The sequence below is a fragment of the Mustela erminea genome, chromosome 17, assembly GCF_009829155.1.
Source record: "Mustela erminea isolate mMusErm1 chromosome 17, mMusErm1.Pri, whole genome shotgun sequence".
NCBI classification, from domain to species: domain Eukaryota; kingdom Metazoa; phylum Chordata; class Mammalia; order Carnivora; family Mustelidae; genus Mustela; species Mustela erminea.
The window spans coordinates 4,108,072-4,126,819 of NC_045630.1; the positions used below are offsets into that span (position 1 = coordinate 4,108,072).

The following is an 18,748-nucleotide window of genomic DNA, read 5'->3' on the forward strand; positions in this document are numbered from 1 at the left end:
TACACGCAAGAGATGGCGGCTAAAATGACAGCCTTCATCCAGAGTTTCCCCAAGTTTATTCCACAAGATTTCAGTCAGTTTTGCACATATGCACACCCAGGGTTTCTTGATGAAATACACTTGGGAAATGATGACTAAAAATTAAACGTCTCTTTCCTGGAATACTTTACAGAAACTCTGGTATCACACTGCTCGTGACTCTCTAAGGAAGGGTCGGTGTCTTCATGTTTCGCAGATTTATCTGACCACCATACTTTGTTCATAAAGCACCTCACAGGTCTAGTGTGAGGGAACGTGGCTTCGGTGGCGTCAGGTTAGAGAGAAAAGGCTTTGAGCAGGATTAGTCCAGTACAGACTGTCACGATCTCCACGCCAGGGGTAAAATCAAATGGAAGAGCAACCAGCGCTCCCAACTTGGGACAATCTTCCTGGGCGACCCCTCCGTGTCCCAGTGGTGTACTAGACCCCGTGAGCGAGAGCACAGAGGAGAGGCATGAAAGCAGACTGCGGACACACGCAGTACAGGTCTTGGAAAGACCTAGATTAGTCGAAATATACGCAAGCCTTGTGGAGGATGCACATCATTTTCCATACAACCTTTCCTCTCTCTCTCTCTCTCTAAGAAAAGCTCCTTTAAATTAATTACGTTACCCCGTTATATTCCTGTAAAGGAATGGATCCAGACTGATTTAAAATTTAGAGATTACCAAACAAAACCAGAAAGGAACGCCTATCCTTATGGCCGTTTCTGTCTCACTTTCCCAAGCCTTCAGGCTCACCCGCTGATCTGAGATACTGAGTTCCCTAAATGCTGGGCAAAGCAAACAAGCAGAGAATGTTTTGTGAGATTGTCATAGAGCCTTCCCAGGGGTGCTGCTAGAGGAATTTCACCGTAAGAACAGACTGAAGCATTGAGGTAGATCTGAGAGTGTGTGGGTAACTAATCATTCTATTGAAAATTGAGTCTTCTGTGTGTGAACAATGCCCGTGTTCTAGATACAGCCTCTCCTGACTCCCTCCCTTCCTGTTCTGGCCCAGTGATTCTTTGAAGCTATTTTTCAGAAAATTTGAGAAGGTATAACCTGAAATCAGAATCCTGATTAGGCACATTTGCTTGCGTGGTGAACAGTAGAATTCTGAACTTTAAAATTTGTTAGCAAATTTTATGTATGTGCAAAACCTACTCAGCATTTCAGCTCAGTATTCCAAGTTAGAGGTAGCCACAGCGTGAGAAGGTGCGTTTATAGCTCTTCATGGGGAAAGCCCAGTTTCCAGCACTTGCCTTTAGGCACTTTGGCATTGTGTAAGTTATACAGAAAGTTCTGGAAAAGAAACAGTGAAAACCCAAATCCCCAAAACCCACGCTAGCGCTAGCTCTGAGCCACTGCGTGGTGAGCTCCTTGACGGTGCTTTTTTGCCCATGAGAGGAAAGTTGGTGCAGGAGAGTGAAGAGGAAAAGAAAGGAACCGCCTGGGGGAGTCAGCGGAGCTCCGAGGTTCGTGGCAAACATTCTAGCCGTCAGCTGAAACCTATTCCAGGCCAGAGTTTCTGATCCTGTTTCTGGACGAGCGCACCCAAACGAGCTCAGACGGGAAAGTGCTGTGGCATCTGCTGACGGACGGTCTCCTCAGCCCTGCAGACTCGCGGCCCGGGTTAATGGCTCACCTCCCCACCCTGCTGAGGTCATTAAAGTGTTCTAAAGCCCCTTCCGAGCTCAAAAATTGTTTCTGCTTGCCGGGCAGGTAATAAATCTCATTGAGCCTGACGGGAATTTAATTACGCTTTCTTCACGCACACACCAGGGATACCCATTACCTGGGTCTCTAACGCTAAAGGCCCGCAGACCCCCCGCAGCTGAAAGGTCACCAGAAACAAGTGCTTCATCACTTAAGTGGCTGAGAGGCCTGCACGGCACAGCCGGCTGGAACCGCACCAGAGAGAAGCCGGTCTGGTCTCGGCCTTGCGGGAAGGGAAGGTTTTCACCGTTGCGCAGAAACAGTCCCGTCAGTCCGGCTCCAGTAACGTCTCGGGAGGATGAAAACGAAGGTTTTTTGGTTTTGGCAGACGTCCTTGCTCTGCTCACTGGGGTTCCCAGAGCAAGAGGGGAGCGAGCAGGCTGGCCTGTCGCAGCCCGCATGAATGGCCAGAACGCAGCCCCCCGGGAAGCAGGGTTCGAAGCTCACCTCCCCCGTTCCGTGGCTCGCTGGAGCCTTGAGTTCATTACCGATGGGGTAGGAAAGAGGAAATTAAAGTCCAGACGTCTGCTGGACGCCAGTGGGAAAGTGTCACCTGGCCTGTCGCTTTCCCGCTTACACGGCCGGGCACGGCAACGCGGCTCTGACTCCCCCAGCAGCAGACCGTCGGGAGAGGCCGAGGTCGGAATGAAACACGGCTCTGGTCCCTTATTGCACAAACACCGCCCGACGCGACCCAAACGGGGCGAGGGGGATGGAGAAAGATCCAGCAAACCGGATCACCCGCACCCTGCACCCTGTTCCGAATAAACCCGAACTGCGGTTGCAGGCGGCTGAGACCGACCCCCAGGCTTCCCCAGGCCTGGACAGTTATCCAGTCGGGAGGGTCCTGTGGGGCAGTTCCTGTGGGGCAAATCCTTTTCTCAAGCTCAACTCCTGACATTTTCTGCGTGACTGTTCACGGCATCACACTGCTCACTGGCTCTCCTGACACCTTCTAATGTCCCTCATCTTGAAAATTGTTTTTTACCTGTCCTGACTTCTCTTTCCACTCCCTCTCCCTCTGGAGATTTAACTTTGCCTGGAATCTGTGGGAAGAACCGAACCTCACAAAATCAGGGCTCCGAAACAAATACTCAAGGTCATAAAGGTATTGGGCTCTGGTGCTGTTTCCGAGTCTCCTGAATGTGGTTGCGTGGATTTATCATCCCAGGGTACAAAACAAGGTTCTGGAGCGGGCTCGCGTGGCTCCCACCGAGCGCACGCCTGTCGCCAGGAAGAGTCCTGGGAAATGCCTGCTTTGCCATGCGGCTCTCCCAGCTCCCCCGCATGTCTGCATGTTTTCGTCTAATTTGAATTTGACCCTCATGGAATCATTTTGCATGCTTTTATTTGGATGTGTCTTATAATTTAAACATTGTTTTCTTCCTCTGCATCTGTGTTTTTCTGTTATTTTGTTTTGTTTTGTTTTCACTAGGCGACCCCCTCCTGCAGTTCCAGGACGGCCATCCTAACACCCATGACTCATCTCCTTTTGTTTCCAACAACATGTCTATCCGTGGCATTTCAAAGCCTTTCGTGTGCACTACATGTCATATGTACATAAAAACTTTTATTTTTGATCCATATCTATAATAAAAACAAAGTTTATTCTATATAAAAACAAAATATGTTCTGTTTCTTTTTCTAAAGACCCAAATTAAAATAGTTTTCAGCTAAAACCAGGTAAGTGGAAAAATATGTAATTTGATCTTACAAAGAGCTTAACTTGAAAAAAGGTAAGTTAAGATGATATTTGGTGAAGGATAATAATCTATATTCAACTGAAATGTCTGCCCAATCAAAGTATGGAAAGACAGAAGCATGTATTGGTGAGGACATGGAGAAAAAAGAACCTTCCAGCACTATAGGTGAGAATGGAAGCTGGTGTTGCCGCCATGGAAAACAGTATGGAGGGGCCCCAAAAAGTTAAAGACAGAACTACTGTATGATTCACTAATTCCCCTACTGGGTATTTACCCAAAGAATACAAAAACACTAATTTGAAAAGATAAATGAACCCCACGTTTACTGAAGTGTTACTTACAGTAGCTAAATTATAGGTGCGATGCAAGTCGCACAGACGATGTCCACATCGTCTGTCAGTGTATATATTTGGTGTATATATTTATACACAGTGGAATACTACTCAGCCATAAAAAAGAATGAGATCTTGCCATTCGCAGCAACACAGAAGGCTCTAGAGGGTATAATGCCAAGTGAAAGACATCAGAGAAAGACAAACACCGTATGATTTCACTCATGTGGAATTTAAGAAACAAAACAAATGGACAAAGAAAAAAAGACAAACTGAGCAACTAACTGTTAACTACAAAGAACAAACTGACGGCCACCAGAGGGGAGGTGGCTGTGGGGATGGGTGAACTAGGTGATGGGGACGAGGGAGTGCGCTTGTTGTGACAGGCGCTGAGTAAGGTATGGAAAGGTTGAGGGGCGCCTGGGTGGCTCAGTGGGGGTTAAGCCTCTGCCTTTGGCTCAGGTCATGTTCTCAGGGTCCTGGAATCGAGCCCCACGTTGGGCTCTCTGCTCAGTGGGGAGCCTGCTTCCCCTTATATCTCTGCCTGTCACTCTACTTGTGATCTGTCAAATAAAATCTTAAAAAAAGGTATAAAAACGTTGAATCACTATATTGTACATCTCAAACTAATGTTGTATGCTAATTATACTGGAATTTTTTTTAAAAAGTGAGAAAAGATGAAGCAAAAATTCTGGATATCGAGAAAAGACACAGAAGACGGAGTAATTTCAGCCAGCCCCCAAGGATCTCATTAATAACTGTTATTGCACCAAAATATTTATTCCTGTTTCTATTACTTTTTAAACACTCCTTATAAGAGATAAATTATGTTAAGATCATGGGAGATATTATAGGTCTACGGCCATACCACCCTGAACGTGCCCGATCTCGTCTGATCTCTGAAGCTATGCAGGGCCGGGCCTGGTTAGCACTTGGATGGGAGGTTTGAAACACATAAACCTCACACATTCTTATTCAGCAAATTCAGGGGAAAATACATCACTCAGAATACTAGTGCAAGGAAAGGTTACCACCTTGAGAAGAAAGGTACCTCGACATGCCAGTAAGTCGCTGGAAGAATGGAATCTGTGAGAGTCTGGAGGAACAGAGAATTTTTTTTAATACCTTAATCCTCAAATGGTAGCTCTGATACTGAAATTTTAAGCTACCAGTGAAAGAAACCCAAACACTTATCCAAATAAGATGTTTCTTATTAAGGGAGTACATCTGCCAAATCTGCAATCTCAGATTTAAAAAAAAAGATTTGAGATTTAGTTCAGAATTCTCTCTCAAAGGTTTACATGACCTAAAGTACAATTTAAAATGATCTCGTATCGGGTGAGCGCCCTTCTCCGCATGGCTCGCTTTACCATATGAAGACAGAACTAACTACAGAAGAGGAAAGAAAGAAATTGTCCGGAATGAGGGTGCCGTGGGCCTCCTCTCTAGGCCGAGGCAAGTCCTCATGAAGAAAGGCAAAGCGGCAGAGGTGGGCAGACCCTCCCGTGAAGAAATGGAGGCCTCTCACTCACACACAACCTTCTGCACTCCAAAATGCCAAACCAGTTTCCTTCTCTGGCTAAAATGTTCGCACGGCACACGACATCCATTTTTACTTGTATCTCAGGTCCCGTGGCTCTTAGAACCCCTGGTCACGAAGAAAACCCAAAGGCACCAGCGCAGAGGATCCCCTGAGGCTCACGTATTCCTGGGGCAGCTGGGCTGATGCAACGTAAGGCACAGCATGAGGTACGCGTCCTTCCCTCACCTCCCGCTCTGACAGGACGTGTCCCCGTCTGATGGCATCGCCGTCCCAGCGGAGACAAGGTTCCCGGATCACTTCACTCCACCTCCCCAGACAAAAGGTGTCCACTGGAAGGTTTTCACCAACTCCTCTTTTCTAGGTGTTCGGTTCTTTTCCACTTTGTCTTAAACATGACCTTAATTTCATACAGTGTCACACAGTTGAGATGTTTAAAGCTTAAACTGACCTGATGAACAATGAGAAAAGAAAGCCCCAACCGCACAAGTATGAAATGATTCCTAGCAACCTTTCGCGGCTCCACAAAAGCGCCGGCCCCTCCTCACACTGAGGCGGCAAGGAAGAAAGGATGAGTTGGGCCGAGGGAGAAGCTGCCGGCGCATCACTAAACTACGCTGTGGTTGGTTCATATTTATTTCCCATCAGGCGTGTTTCTGTATTTCATAAGGGACTCTTCCCCCAACTCCCCTGCCCCCACCTCTGCCCTCAGTATTTGCGAGGCCGGACAAGAGCCCCATTCTTCAGAGCTGACCGGACCGGGTCATCGTGAGGAACCACCACGCCTTCGGCAAACATGCCGGTTCTTATACCTTCTCATCCCATTATCTGTGCACCAAACACCGTGTCCTATTATGTGGTCTGGGAGCACCCAGAGAAGGACCAGGGCAGAAGCAGCTTCCAGAACAGCAGCACGCAGTTACTGCACGGTGCTGTGACAAGAGAAAATTTGAGTCCTTTCCCCAGAGAGAACCGTTACTGAGTTCAGTGCTGAAGAAAACACTTAAGTTCTAGAACCCAAATTATCCACCTGACCCAACGCACGCTGACCTTCCGGAACACCGTGATTCTGACCTCTGCCAATGAAAGGAACGACAGAGCTCATTTCAGCCAATCAGAAACCAGATGTATTATTTCTAATGGAATAGCCTAATGCCAGACTCTAAGTCACAAAGTACTGGCTGAGGAAAAGACCGTGGAATTGAAGCTGGAGTGGTCCGTGAACTTTGCCTTGGCTCGAACAGAAGGCGGCTGAATCAGGCGGCGCTCTGCAGCACTCCGCCCCGCGAAGCAGCGAGGGCACTTCCCCAGTATCCAGCTGGAGGAATCCAGGGCAAGCAAGAGATGCAGAAAAGAGAACTAAAGGTAGGAAAAAGTAGAGAAAACTTCCAACCCTTCCCTTAGGGAGCTTTGCTGGTAAACAAACAGGGACCGCATACACGCGGACAGGAATTGCCACAAACGGCCTAGGATTCCTTTACTGTCACGGACATGTCCAGTCGGCTTGGCGCAGGACACCCTTCGATCCTCTGGATCCCAGAGTTTGAAAATTATTATAGTATCTGTTTCATAGCTCAGCATTAAGTATGACTTTTTTTAAGATTTTATTTATTTGACAGACATAGCGAGAGAGGGAACACAAGCAGGGCAACTGGGAAAGGGAGAAGCAGGCTTCCTGCAGATCAGGGAGCCCGATGCAGGGCTCAGACCTGAGCTGACAGCAGATGCTTAACGACTGAGCCACCCAGACGCTTCTGGGGGTTTTTTTTTTGTTTTTTTGTTTTGTTTTGTTTTGTTTTAAACTGTCAATGCGGGCACCTGAGTGTCTCAGTTGGTTAGGCCACTGCCTTCGGGTCCGGTCATGATCGTGGAGTCACAGGATCGAGTTCCGCATCGGGCTCCCAGCTCCAAGAGGAGTCTGCTGCTCCCTCTGACCTTCTCCCCTCTCGTGCTTTCTCTCCCTCCCTCTAACAAATAAACAGAATCTTAAAAAAACAAAAACACGAACCTCACCTAAAGGAAGACTGCTGAAAAAGAAAAATAAGTTCCGCAGCCCTTCCTAACACTACAGAGTCTGTCTGCATAAATCAGACGGAGCTTGTGCCCCTGCACTACTCTGTGTCCCTGTGGACAGGACGCCCGGCTGCCTCCACCACCACAACACACGCCGTTGTTCGTTTTCTTCTGTTCCTCTTGAATCTGATCAGACCGAAGGCTGTGGGACACCCCGACACTCATCTGTGACTCCCATACGGCTTTTACCCAAATTGAGTCTCACGGTATTTTCTATCAGGTCCTGATTTTCAGGCCCAGGTCACATCTTCAGCGGACCTCCTGCACGGGGGCCACGGACAGGCAGAGGAAACCAAGCCTCGGCAGACTCGCCGGGTGACGGGAATGGAGGTGACGCGGACGCGGGCTCTGGCTCTCAGAACAGCTGCCGGCAAAGTATGTCTCTGAAGCTTCATCTCACGCTCTGGAAAGCCCAGCGTTCACGGCTCTGCTGGGCTGGAGCTTTTGCTCCCACTTCTCGTCTCCAAGGGAGCAGCTCAGAGGCGGCAGAGAGCAAGTCAGAGCCAAGGAGACAGCTCCTTCTGCCTGTTGCCGTTCTCGTTTTTGTTTTTGTTTTTTAAGACAGAAATGCAGCTTGCACACACAAAAGCTGCCCAGGGCCTGAGCATCTGTTTATTTTGCAATTTTAAAAGAGCGGGAGGCCCACAGCATTCTCACTGAGCAGCGTCCAAGTGTTACTTGGGCTCCGCACAAGGCCACAGGGCCGGCCCGGGGCAGGCAGCAGGGAGCCAGCCGGGCTTGGGAAAGCAGAGGCAGCCGAGAGCCAGCTTCTTACCGGCGCCCGGGGGGACCGCCGCTTCCCTCCAGCTCTGCATCAGCAGAATCAATCTGTCCCATTGTCCCAGCAGCACATGGTCAAGGCACTGCAGGGCTAGCCTGTGCAGGGCGCAAGACCTCCAGCTGATCCGGAGTGTCGTCTGCACCCGGGTGCCAATTGGGGCCAGATGGTGGCAGAAAAGGCCATTCGCCTTTCTAAGCCCCTTCCTCTGGCCCTCGGGCCCCTGCGTTACCCGAGGGGTGTGAGGCAGTACCAACCCTCCAGTGATGCCAGGCCCCCAGCACTGAGCAAATGCTGGGCAGCTGGGAAGCAGAAGCTTCCTGACCCCCTCATCTCGGGGATCCCCTGTTACTCACAGTAACTCACATCTGGGAAGAGAATGAGCTGTTTGGGCTGGGTTAGTGGTTGCTATTGTTTCCCTAGTAAACAGACCCACACTCATCATACCTGTGAGCTGAGAAAGAATAAACAAAGCAGCCCAGAGCATTAGTGTGGTCTAAGCTCGCTCAGCCCAGCGGGTCTCCCCAGCTGTCCAGAGCCGTCCCCTGCTCAGGGGAGAGCGCTTCCTCAGGAGCGACTGTCCACAGGACCTTGGCCAAACTCTGGCTCTCATCATAGCTTCGGTCCCTTTACCCAGAATCAAACTTTCTAGAAGACTACAAGTGGCACGGCCCCAGCGATGGAAGACAGCGCAGTTCTCAGGAAGTTCGTGTCATTGTCCCCGAAAGGCTCTTGCTACAAAGTGCATTACTCCAAGGATTAGTACCATAGAATTAGGACATTAAACCCATTAGCAAGCAACAGCAGCACGTTCGGGAGGACAAAGCCTGCACACTCAGACAGCGCGTCCCCCCCGCCCACCGACACTCGCATTCTCTCCCGCCGGCTGCCTCCATCCCGCTGGGACTTGTGATGAGCCCTTGTCCCCAGCCTGCGTCCGTCCTCCAAGTTCCCCCAGGCCGCGAGCCCCCTGCACCCGGCGCTCCGCGCTCCCCGCGGCTCTGGACGGGCCCATCCTGGGCTGCTCGCCTGCCCCCCGTGCCCCCGGCCTCTGTGATCTCCGTCCCACGATCACCAGAACCCCCAGTACCTTCCGCCTGCCGTCCGGTCTGTCCTTCGGGTTTCCGCTCTCACCCTAACCCGCATCCCTCTCGGGGCCCGCGGCCCCTGCAGGCGTCCCAGCCGGCGGCAGTGTGCGCCCCGCAGCCCTGGTCCTGCCGCGCCCGCGGGGCTGGCGTTCCCCGCCGGCTTCTGCGTTCAGCGCGGTCTTCCTCCATCCGCCCCGAATCCCTTAGCTTTGGACCTCATGGCCTCAGACTACAGCACATCTGTCCCCATCTGTCCCTTCGAGCCACCAATCCTTAGTTCATGGCCCCTCGCTCCTTGATGATTTTACCTCCTGCTTCCCTGTCATTGTCCCCAGGACTGTTCCTGTCTTAGTTCTTGGGGATTTCACAAAGATAGAAGTTATCCTTCCAACACCCCAGCCCACCCAGCCCACTTACTTTCTTGGACTTCATTTCTCCGCTGTTGCCCTCACTGTGCCTCAGCTACTCACTCCCAAAGTGACAGTCCTGTCCCCGCTCGCTGCTCTCCAGTTCCACTCCTCTAACCGCGGGCACCTCCCACCCGCGATCTGCTCCCTGCCCTGCAGCCCGTCACGGTTCACTCCAAACCCGCCTAAAGTGCCGCGGTCCGTCCCGACAATGACGCCCGTGCACACACTCGTCTCCCGTACCGCCGCACCACCCTGAGGATAGTCAGCTCTGCATCTCCTCGGCTTCGCACCCGTGTTCGCGTACATGGTCTGGAACACACACACACACACACACACACACACACCCGCACGCTCTGCTTTCAAGTCAGGACTACCACGTTCAAGTGAGCCTTTAATTCTGCTCAGCAGTTCCACGAACCTTCGCCTGTTCATTCACTGCCCCAAGGCCCTATCTCCTGCCTTCTCGCGCCTCGGGCCCCAGCACCTCGTCCCGTCTCATCACTCAGCTGATTCTCTGCCTCCTGCTCCCCAGGAAAACTGAAGCTATCAGAAAGGAACTTCCCCGAATCCCCATCACCTCACCTACCCACTTAACCTACCCGCGCACTGGCATGTGCATCTACGTATCTGCCTTCCACGTGTGAGTTACCACAGGTAACGGTCCTGTCCTCGGGCCGAAGCCAGGCCCTCCACTCGTGCACTGGGCCCCCCTCCTCTTACATGCCCAAGAATCTTCTCACTGTCCTCCATCGACTACTGCTGTCCACTGTCCCACGGCCCTCAGCATACAAGTGTGGTGTCGCCTCTCCCATCCCGGATTTCCGGCTGGTCACAGCTGATCTCCTCTCCCTCGAGTCGTCTGTACTCGGTGTTCAGGACTCCAACTTCCAGATCGATTTGCTTGTTCTTCTCCGCGAACTTTTAATTCAGAGTTCTTGGTCCTCCTCTCCGTTCCTGTCAACCTCCTTAGTGACCCCATCCAGTCTCCCAGCATTTATAGACCAACAGTTCCCAAATGTGTATTTCCACCCCATACGCTGCCTAAAATCCAAACTCGTCAAACTCTCTACTCAACATTTCAGCCCTTATATCTACAGTTCACACCCTACATGCCTCCAACCGATTTTCTTCCCCAAATTTCCACCCGTGTCGCCTTGGCTCCCAGCTCAACTGATCACATCTTTCTCTTTCAATTTTTCAGGCCAAAACTCTTAAGAGTCCTTTATGCTTCTTCTCGTTTTCATACCCCACATCTAATAACTCAACTTTCAAGTGGTATCAGAATGGGACTCATTTCGCCACTTCTGCTATCACTGTTCTGAGCACCAGCATCCCTGCCTGGGCGACGCCAAGTGCTTCCTAACGCTGCTTTCTGCTCTGGTCTTGCCCCACGGCAAAATGAGAACGTGCCTTCCAAAATGTATGTCAAATCATGTCCCTCTTTTTCTCCAAGCCCCTCCAATGGCTCCCACCTCCGAGTAAAAGCCAGAGTCCTTTCACTAGCCCGCAGTGTCGTATGTGATCTAGAACCCCACATTACCTCCTTGGCCGCATCTTGTGTCCCCTTGGTCATTACCTCCTTGGCCTCATCTTGTGTCCCCTTGGTCACCCGCGTCAGCCCCTCCCTGCTCTTCCCCCAACTTGCAGGCAGCCTGGGGTCTTCTGCCAGCGCGCGTACAGCAGCTCTTCCCTCTGCCTGGAATATTCGCCCCCGGGAATCTGAATGATCCACTCATCTTCAAGTCCTCGGTCAAATGTTACTTCTGAGACCACCGCGACCCCTTAACACTGCTGATGCTCCACTTTGCTCCTAGATCGATCTCAAGCACATAGAACAGTATCTGTCGCAGAGTTAGTGCCCAGTGAGTATCTGCTGGATGAATATATTCCTGAGGCCAAACCTCATAAAATGTGAATGGCAGAAAGTGAGTAGCGATCAACACGGGTGGACGAGAAATATTCTGCTAATGTTGGGGGTAGGAATAAGGGAGAAAGGGGATAAGGGATTGGAGAAAGGATTAAAAGCAACTGCCTACCAGTCAGCCTTTGGCCCTGGATGCCATTCAGCTGTCAGAAAAGCAAAGTATCAGCCCAAACGGGCAATACAGCCTTGGGCACGTTCCTGGATCACTGCAAGTCTCAGTCCCCTCAACTGTAAAATGAAAATACCTGTCTTACAAGACTGTTACGAAAAGTAAATAAAATAACGCATATAAAGTGCCTAACACAGTGCCTGATACACACTGGGTGCTTGAAAATGTAGCCGTTGTCATTTATCAAATCCCAGCATGCTATTTATTTCCTGATTTGGGGGGGACCTCAAACGATGCAGTTATTTCTCAAACCACAATTCATCAAGAATTCCAAGACTGTTAAATTTCATTACAAAAAGGAGTAACAGTAAGTTCCACAGGATGGCACTGTGTCCCACTCCGATTTCCCCGCCGCCAGGGCATTTGAAATAGTGTAAAATTGTGTGACTGATGCCCTCTGCTGGCTCTTCTTTGCCTTGATCTTGAGCCTTTAGCTTAGATGTAGAAAGGCTCCATGCCTCCTTGAAAGCGCTCAGCATGGATTCTTAAATCCACACTCGGAAGCCAGCTGCCCACAGGCTCCCTCAGAAGTTTCCATGCCTGCCACGGCACAGAGGCGTGACCCGGACACCAAGTTGGTCACTGGACAGAACAACGTGTTGCTCTCCTCGGATCCCCACAGCCTTCCAGCTACCTGCCGGTCCTCTCTGTACGCCACAGCGTGGCCTCAAAACAAGGCACAGTTGCTGCCCTATAGCTCTGCCTCTCCCTGATCCCTTCTGTCCCAGCCACAGTGGTGCCGTTTCAGAGGGACAGGCAAAGCTACCTCCTCAACTCCCCGTCTCTGCTCTCACTTGCCGGCACCACCCTCCATGCAGCCTCACCTATCGACCACAAGGTTGAGAGGAAGCAGAGCTGGGAGAAGGGGTGCAGAGAAGGGAGGGCTAACAGTTTCCTATGCAAGCAGGCATTTGGTTTGGGATTTTAACTCCAAGGCTACCGCAATACCTTCTCCTTTCCTTTCCCCTTTCCCCTCCCACACGCACCATAATATCCTCCAAAAATCTAAGTTATTACTGGTCTGCTTGCACTCTTCCAAAGTAGCTTGAATTTAAGAGACTGGCTGCATCACTGTGCTTTAGTGATGAGTAGCTTTCCCAACGACTGTCACACCAGGTCATGCCCATCGTCATCCAGGCCTGTGTCCCTGTGCCAGCAGCAACCCGAAGCAGTGCGCCTAAGTGAGCCTCATCACCCCTCAGGGAGCACCGCGTGTGGGCTTGGGACTTCTTGACTACTTTTGGGACTACTTGGGACTACTTTTCTTATAAAATATTTACGGCTTATTTGTATTTTTTCCCCAAAATCATTTTGGAATCCATTAATGTCCTTGGTCTGGGGAACTTCTTGGAGCTACACACAGAAAATGCACAAAATTATACTTTCATTTGTCTGAAACTCACCCTGCTCGAATTCCAAAGGGTGTCCTCTCCTGCTCATGATTCGGTGAACAAATCAACATTCCCCTTGACCCTTGTCAGTATTAGAGGTGATGACTGTATCTCTGTTGAGCCTTCCTTCCAGGCCATGGTGTCCAATTCTCTAATCTGTTTTCATAGGGCATTCTTTCCCGTTGGTTATCATTTTGATTTTTTAATTCTCCTTCTGTGGCCTATCTCTAATTCCTCTCTAGCCTGGTTATGGGGCGACCAATTCTGTACAAAGAATTCCAAGTACAAAAGCACTAGATTGTTTAGACCTCAATACCCTTCTAGAATATGCCCAGAATGTGGAGCCAATGTCTTCCAGATACATGTGCAACACCTTAGCCCGAGTGTCCCATTTCAGGCACCTCAAACTTAATGTGTCCCATTCTTATTTTATCTTCATCACCCCCAAATCTGTCCTCACTTCTTTTTCATGGAATAGTGAATAAAACAGAAATTTGCTTAAGCAAGAGGCCCCACTCATCCTCTAGTCCCTTCCATTTCCCAACACAAGTTTCCCAAGATCTCGAAGAATTTCTGGCATCAGGCCCCTCATGTCCACACCCACCATCGTCACCACGCTTCATCTAGACACTCTGCACCACTGCCACAGAGGTCCCCAAGCTCAGCCTTGTAGTTCAGCCTCAAGACTGTGGCCAGAATTTTATTTATGTATGTATGCATAAACCTGTGTTCAGTAGGAATCTTATATCCCTTTTCAAAAACCCTTAATTTACATGGACTACACGCTAATTCAAAGTACTCAGCACTTTCAGACCTCAAGCCCTCTCCCTACGGCCCGTCTATTCTGTGTTGCTGTCCCCTGCCAGGATGTAATCAGGACCCTGAACACTTTGAACGTGCTGTTTGTTCACCCTTGTGGGAATATCCTTCTCGCCACATTTCTACCTGGACCGAGTTGGCTGTCCGAACCTACACCCTCACATCCAACCCTCAACTCCCCATCCCCCTGCCACCTCCACACTGAACCAGAACCGCCAAACAAAACAGTATCAGGCCTTGGGGGGCTCCACATACTACATACAGCGTGACGGAGAAGAGCTGAAAATGACAGCGCAGGCCCATTAATTCATCCCACTGAAACTACTCTTGAAAATCGTTCAAATTTGGAGAACTTTCTACTCATCAAACTTTGGTTCAAATTTGGAAAACTTTCTGCTCATCAACATGGATGTGGCTGCTACGTGAGTTCCATGAAGTTGATCATCAGAAACGCATTCAAATAAGGCAAATGTACTAGGATATAAAGAAATAAAGCACAATTTTATATAATTCTTTACTACCGTCAACCATTAACACCTGCCCTGTTCCTAATGTGAGTCACACAATAACAAGGAGCCAGTTCTGGGCCCTCTCAAGGCATGAAAAGGCCACACCCAACACAGGCAGTAGATGGATGCCCCGAGCTCAAGTCACTTTCCAAGATCCATCTCTCCCCATGAGCCAGTGTCTTAAGGGGCTGTGAAAAAACTCTAACGTGCCTTAGGGAAAATGACCCATCCTGATGAAATACTATACTCATCAGTCCAAATTCAAATCGGAAAGAGAGTGATGTGAGGTGAGAGAACTGAAGACAGTAGTTCACAACCCTGCTGAAGACAAGACTGAGCAATCGATGTTCAGAGAAGAAGAAAGCAGAACTCTTTCGGAAGACGACGACTTGGATGAAATTCCTGACTTGAAGCTAATCTCTAGTGAGATGGCTCAGGGACCTGCCCCCAGTGACTTACTTCAGGAGATACCAGCTGCTCTGGGAGGTGCCTCATGCTTTTTGTACTTTATCCTCTTCAAGTCCTCCTACAGGTCAACTTGGTAACAGGAACCGCTGACGTGACTGAGGTGTGACGGGACTGCGGTGTGACGTGACCCTACGTAGTGTCAGTGCTCCTGGAGCGTTCTGCCTAGATCTCAATTACCACGGTTCTAGAGGTAATACTTCCATTCCCACTTTACAGGTGAAAAACGAGACACAGAGCAGTTGCGAACTAGCCCATGATCTAATCATCTCCTCCCTCCTACATAAGCTGGGTTCCTCCCCATGACCTGCAGTATGAACCCCAAATTCTTGTCACTCGAACCTCCCGTTCCGACTTTTCCTCCAGTCCCCATAACTCTAAAGCCCCGTGCGGCCCGAAGAACAGATGTGGCACAACGGTGGCCAGAGGCTGCATCCGAGCGTGGTTTCTGTCAGGATTTAAATTTGACAGAATTTACAAGTCAGATTCCACAAGAAAAATCCCATTTGCAGCTACTGAGATTTCATTTCGGAGATTACTCAGAATTCTAAGGATCTGCAGCCAGGCCTACATTCTGGCCAGAAACCCTCAGCTGGAGGGTGGCTGCCCTCGCTGGCCAGGGCGCGCTCCGTCCCGGGCTCAGCTGCCATTCGCCGCACGATGTGTGCCGGCTTCTCTTGTTCATATTACTTACCTGGTTCCTAAAGGCCTTTGCCACCTTACCCTAAAACCACCTTTTACCTCAATCCCAGTCTCACCTCCAAGTGAGACCAAGCTCAAAGGCCACCTCCTCCAGTAAAGAGTTCCCAAGTACGTCAGCCTCTCTGAATGCCCGGGCTTTCTGATTATGTATCATGACACAATCTGATTATGTATTACGTGATTATGATTACGTGACACCTCACACTCTCCCTTGCAGTTAGCCTGTCCACGCCTCCCTGAGGGCTGAGGAGAAGCCCGGAGTCAGGGTGAAGTGACAATTCTGTAATCTTAGCCAATAACAGAGCACAGCATCCAGGATTCTCGCATTTGAGCTCTACACAAATAAAGGTAGAAGTGACTTTACACGTAAGCCCACATATTTTCGTTTTCTCTTCACTCTCCACGCCCCTTCTGTCAGCCTCCAGCTGAGAGAAAAATCGTGAGACAACTTAATGGGTGTGTTATTTTTTTTTTTTCAATAAATAGAAACCACATGACTTCATTTGTTACAGTGAGTGAGAGGCAAGAATTCAAGAAGGCCCCAGGAAGCTTCTTCATCCACAAAATAACAGAAGGGACAAGCACCTTCACCACCCACGCCTTTGGTTACAGGTTCTTCTTTTGATCTCCGCTCCCCGACCCGCATCAGTACGTTGCATCCACAATGGGACTCTGCCTTCAAATCCTACACTAGTTGGGAGGCCAGTCTAGCAGCCTGCCTTCCTAACAGAATGCGAGTCTCTAACTTAGCTGAGAAACCGGGATAAGTCTTCTTTGATTTCAGCCTCATCCCAAGGCCCATGAATGTTTTCTTTGAAAACCTGCAGGCGAATGAGGTACAAAGGGCAGAGACAAGAGATGGAAACCAGCAGAAGGGCGAAGAGGATGGCTCCCACAGCACTGATGGACAGGAGGCCTCCCAAGGCTGAAAACGCAAAAAGCAGCGTCACTCCCACGTAGCTGCGGGGAGTACACGCCTTCAGTTTCTTCTGTAACATGGGCCACAGGGCAAAAATCTGGATGGCAAACGTCACCATGATGAAGGCATGCAGGGACCGGGGCAGGCGTGACGCGAGGCAGACGGAAGCGAAGATGGCCATGTTCAAGGACAGGGTGCTGGATACGATGGCAGCATTGGCACCATAGTCAAAGAAAATGAGGTGGCCTAAGAGCATGAAGACCGACATGGCATAGATGGTGTCGGTGCTGATGGACTCCGTCAGGGTCTTTAGCACTGGCGAGAAACCGTATGTGAAAGTAATGAAAACGAGGGCGCTCTTCAGGTCAGCCCACCGCGTCCTCCCGCTCTTCTTCCGTCCTTCACCTCCGTCGATGAGATCGAACAAAACGTAGCCAATCAGTGAAGAAGCCAGCCCAGTCCCAAAAAGCCACTGGGGGGCCAGAAGACCCTCATCCAAATACCACCAGATAACGACGAAAACGCAGACACTACACAGCTGCTGGACCACCACGCTGGACTCGAATACCACAGCCCAGTACTGGTATTTCCGGGCGTAGATGTTCTTCCGGAGCTCCTCCAGGAAACGCCGGTCCACGTAGTTATCAGGAAAGGGCTGGCGCTCATACAGGACCTTCTGCCACTTGGCCTCCCTCGCGTTCGTTACAGGCTGGGCACACGTCATCCTCTCCCTCAGACGCAGGCCAGTGCAAGCTCCCTCGCACCAGTCCAGGTGGCTCTTGTTCTCTATGATGTTTCTAAATAAGAACTTTCTGGAAATTCCATGCGGTGCTGTGGCTGATGTCGTTCTGAGTTTCAAAGGCAGCAACCCAGGCCAGGCCTACAGTAGGTGAGCTCGTTCTCTGAGCCAAGTTCCTAGAAAAAGGAGGACTGTGAACCTATGCAAGCTGTGAAGTCAAGGGAAGGACAAAGTTAAAATCAAACCACGTCGGTGCATTAAACGTTGGAGCAAAACACATGCGGTGGCCACTTCACAATTATGGACATCGACATTTTGTCTGAGACTCGAAGTTAGAACCCCAAGCGGAGGACAGCCGTCTGTTAGCTCTTACTTACCGAGCGCCTTCTGGGCTCCCTCCACTCAATCCCCACCTCTCAGGTCAGCATTAGCTCCCCTGTAATTAGCAAAATGCCTCCTTCTGAGTAAAAACGCACACACCTGAGGTTCAAACTGCTCAGGTAACCTCAGACCCAATCAACAGTGGTGAACAACGGAGCCAAATTCAAACCCAAGTCTGACCCCAAAGCCTCGGCCTCCCAACAGGTCTGCCTGTAAACCAGTTACCTCGGGGTTCACATACCCCCGAGGCCTGCGGTGGGCTTCAGAGCACCCCGAACCCTCGCTGTCACTGCGTCCTTCAGCTGCAAGTAATGCAAATTCCTAGGGACAGGATCCGGAGCTTCTATTTACTGAGATCTCACAGGCATCGATGACTATTTAAAAACGAGGAAAGGCGGCAGCCTGAAGACAACAGTAAACCGCACAACACAGAAAGGCCCGGGCTCCGGTGTACTGGCCGAGGGCCTCGGAAACACCAGACTCAACCCACGGACCGGGCTCACCGGCCTTCCGAGTCACACTCTGCTGCAAAGGACTCTCCTGCGCAGTGAAAACCGCGGGGTCAGAAACACCGGGGTCGGCCAGCGCGTCTGCGAGGGAGACTCCTCCTGCCCGACCCCACGTCTCCACGGAGGCCGCGACGGGTGTTGCTGCCCCGGGAGACCCTCCCTGCAGCACGGACCCCAGTCTCCGGGCCCCCCGGCCGCCGCCCGGGCCGCACGGGCCGCGCAGCCGAAAAGCGCAAGGCCGCGCCGCGGGGTCCGGCCGGGGTCCCGGGGCGCCCCACGCACGCTCCCGAGCCTGCCCCGCCCGCCGCCGCCCCTCACTCACCGGCCTGGGGCCCGCGGGGGCCGGCGGAGGACAGAGCGGCCCGGAAACACCGGCTCCCGCCCCGGACCCACCTGCCCGCACCTCCCGGGGCGGCGCGGCTCGCGGAGGGCGGTTGCCGCCTCCTTCCCCAACCGGGGCGCCGGGGTCGCGGCGGCGGCCGAGCACTTCCGGGTCCGCCAGCACCTCCGCGGCGAGAGCGCCCCCGCGCGGCCGGCGGAGCTGCGAGCTCGCTGCTGCCC

General features: G+C 51.1%; 2 protein-coding genes across 5 annotated transcripts in view; one reads left to right on the forward strand and one right to left on the reverse strand.

Moving 5' to 3' along the window:
- Window positions 1–3,341, forward strand: part of DNM3 (dynamin 3) — a 535,131-nt gene extending 531,790 nt beyond the window's left edge. The window contains exon 22 of one of the 2 annotated variants that reach the window (XM_032317386.1): window positions 3,172–3,341. In XM_032317386.1, the coding sequence (XP_032173277.1) occupies window positions 3,172–3,208 (37 nt within the window). In that variant the 3' untranslated portion in view covers window positions 3,209–3,341. The remainder of the gene's footprint in view (window positions 1–3,171) is intronic. The other variant, XM_032317388.1, reaches the window with a different exon arrangement.
- A 12,747-nt stretch (window positions 3,342–16,088) lies between these two features.
- PIGC (phosphatidylinositol glycan anchor biosynthesis class C) lies at window positions 16,089–18,691 on the reverse strand. Of its 3 annotated transcripts, none has more exons than XM_032317390.1 (2): window positions 18,510–18,691; window positions 16,089–17,505 (listed from the first exon to the last, which is right to left on the reverse strand). In XM_032317390.1, the coding sequence occupies exon 2, from the start codon at window positions 17,280–17,282 to the stop codon at window positions 16,386–16,388; it is 897 nt and encodes a 298-aa protein (XP_032173281.1). In that variant the 5' UTR covers window positions 17,283–17,505; window positions 18,510–18,691; the 3' UTR covers window positions 16,089–16,385. The 3 variants fall into 3 exon arrangements, with proteins under 3 accessions (XP_032173281.1, XP_032173282.1, XP_032173283.1); XM_032317391.1 differs by having other exon boundaries at window positions 18,581–18,688; XM_032317392.1 differs by lacking the exon at window positions 18,510–18,691 and adding an exon at window positions 17,675–18,354.
- Between the last annotated feature and the right edge of the window lie 57 nt (window positions 18,692–18,748).

What these genes read in the sequence shown, in the direction of transcription:
- PIGC (XM_032317390.1), bottom strand. Translation starts at nt 17,282, where the DNA reads ATGACGTGTGCCCAGCCTGTAACGAACGCGAGGGAGGCCAAGTGGCAG.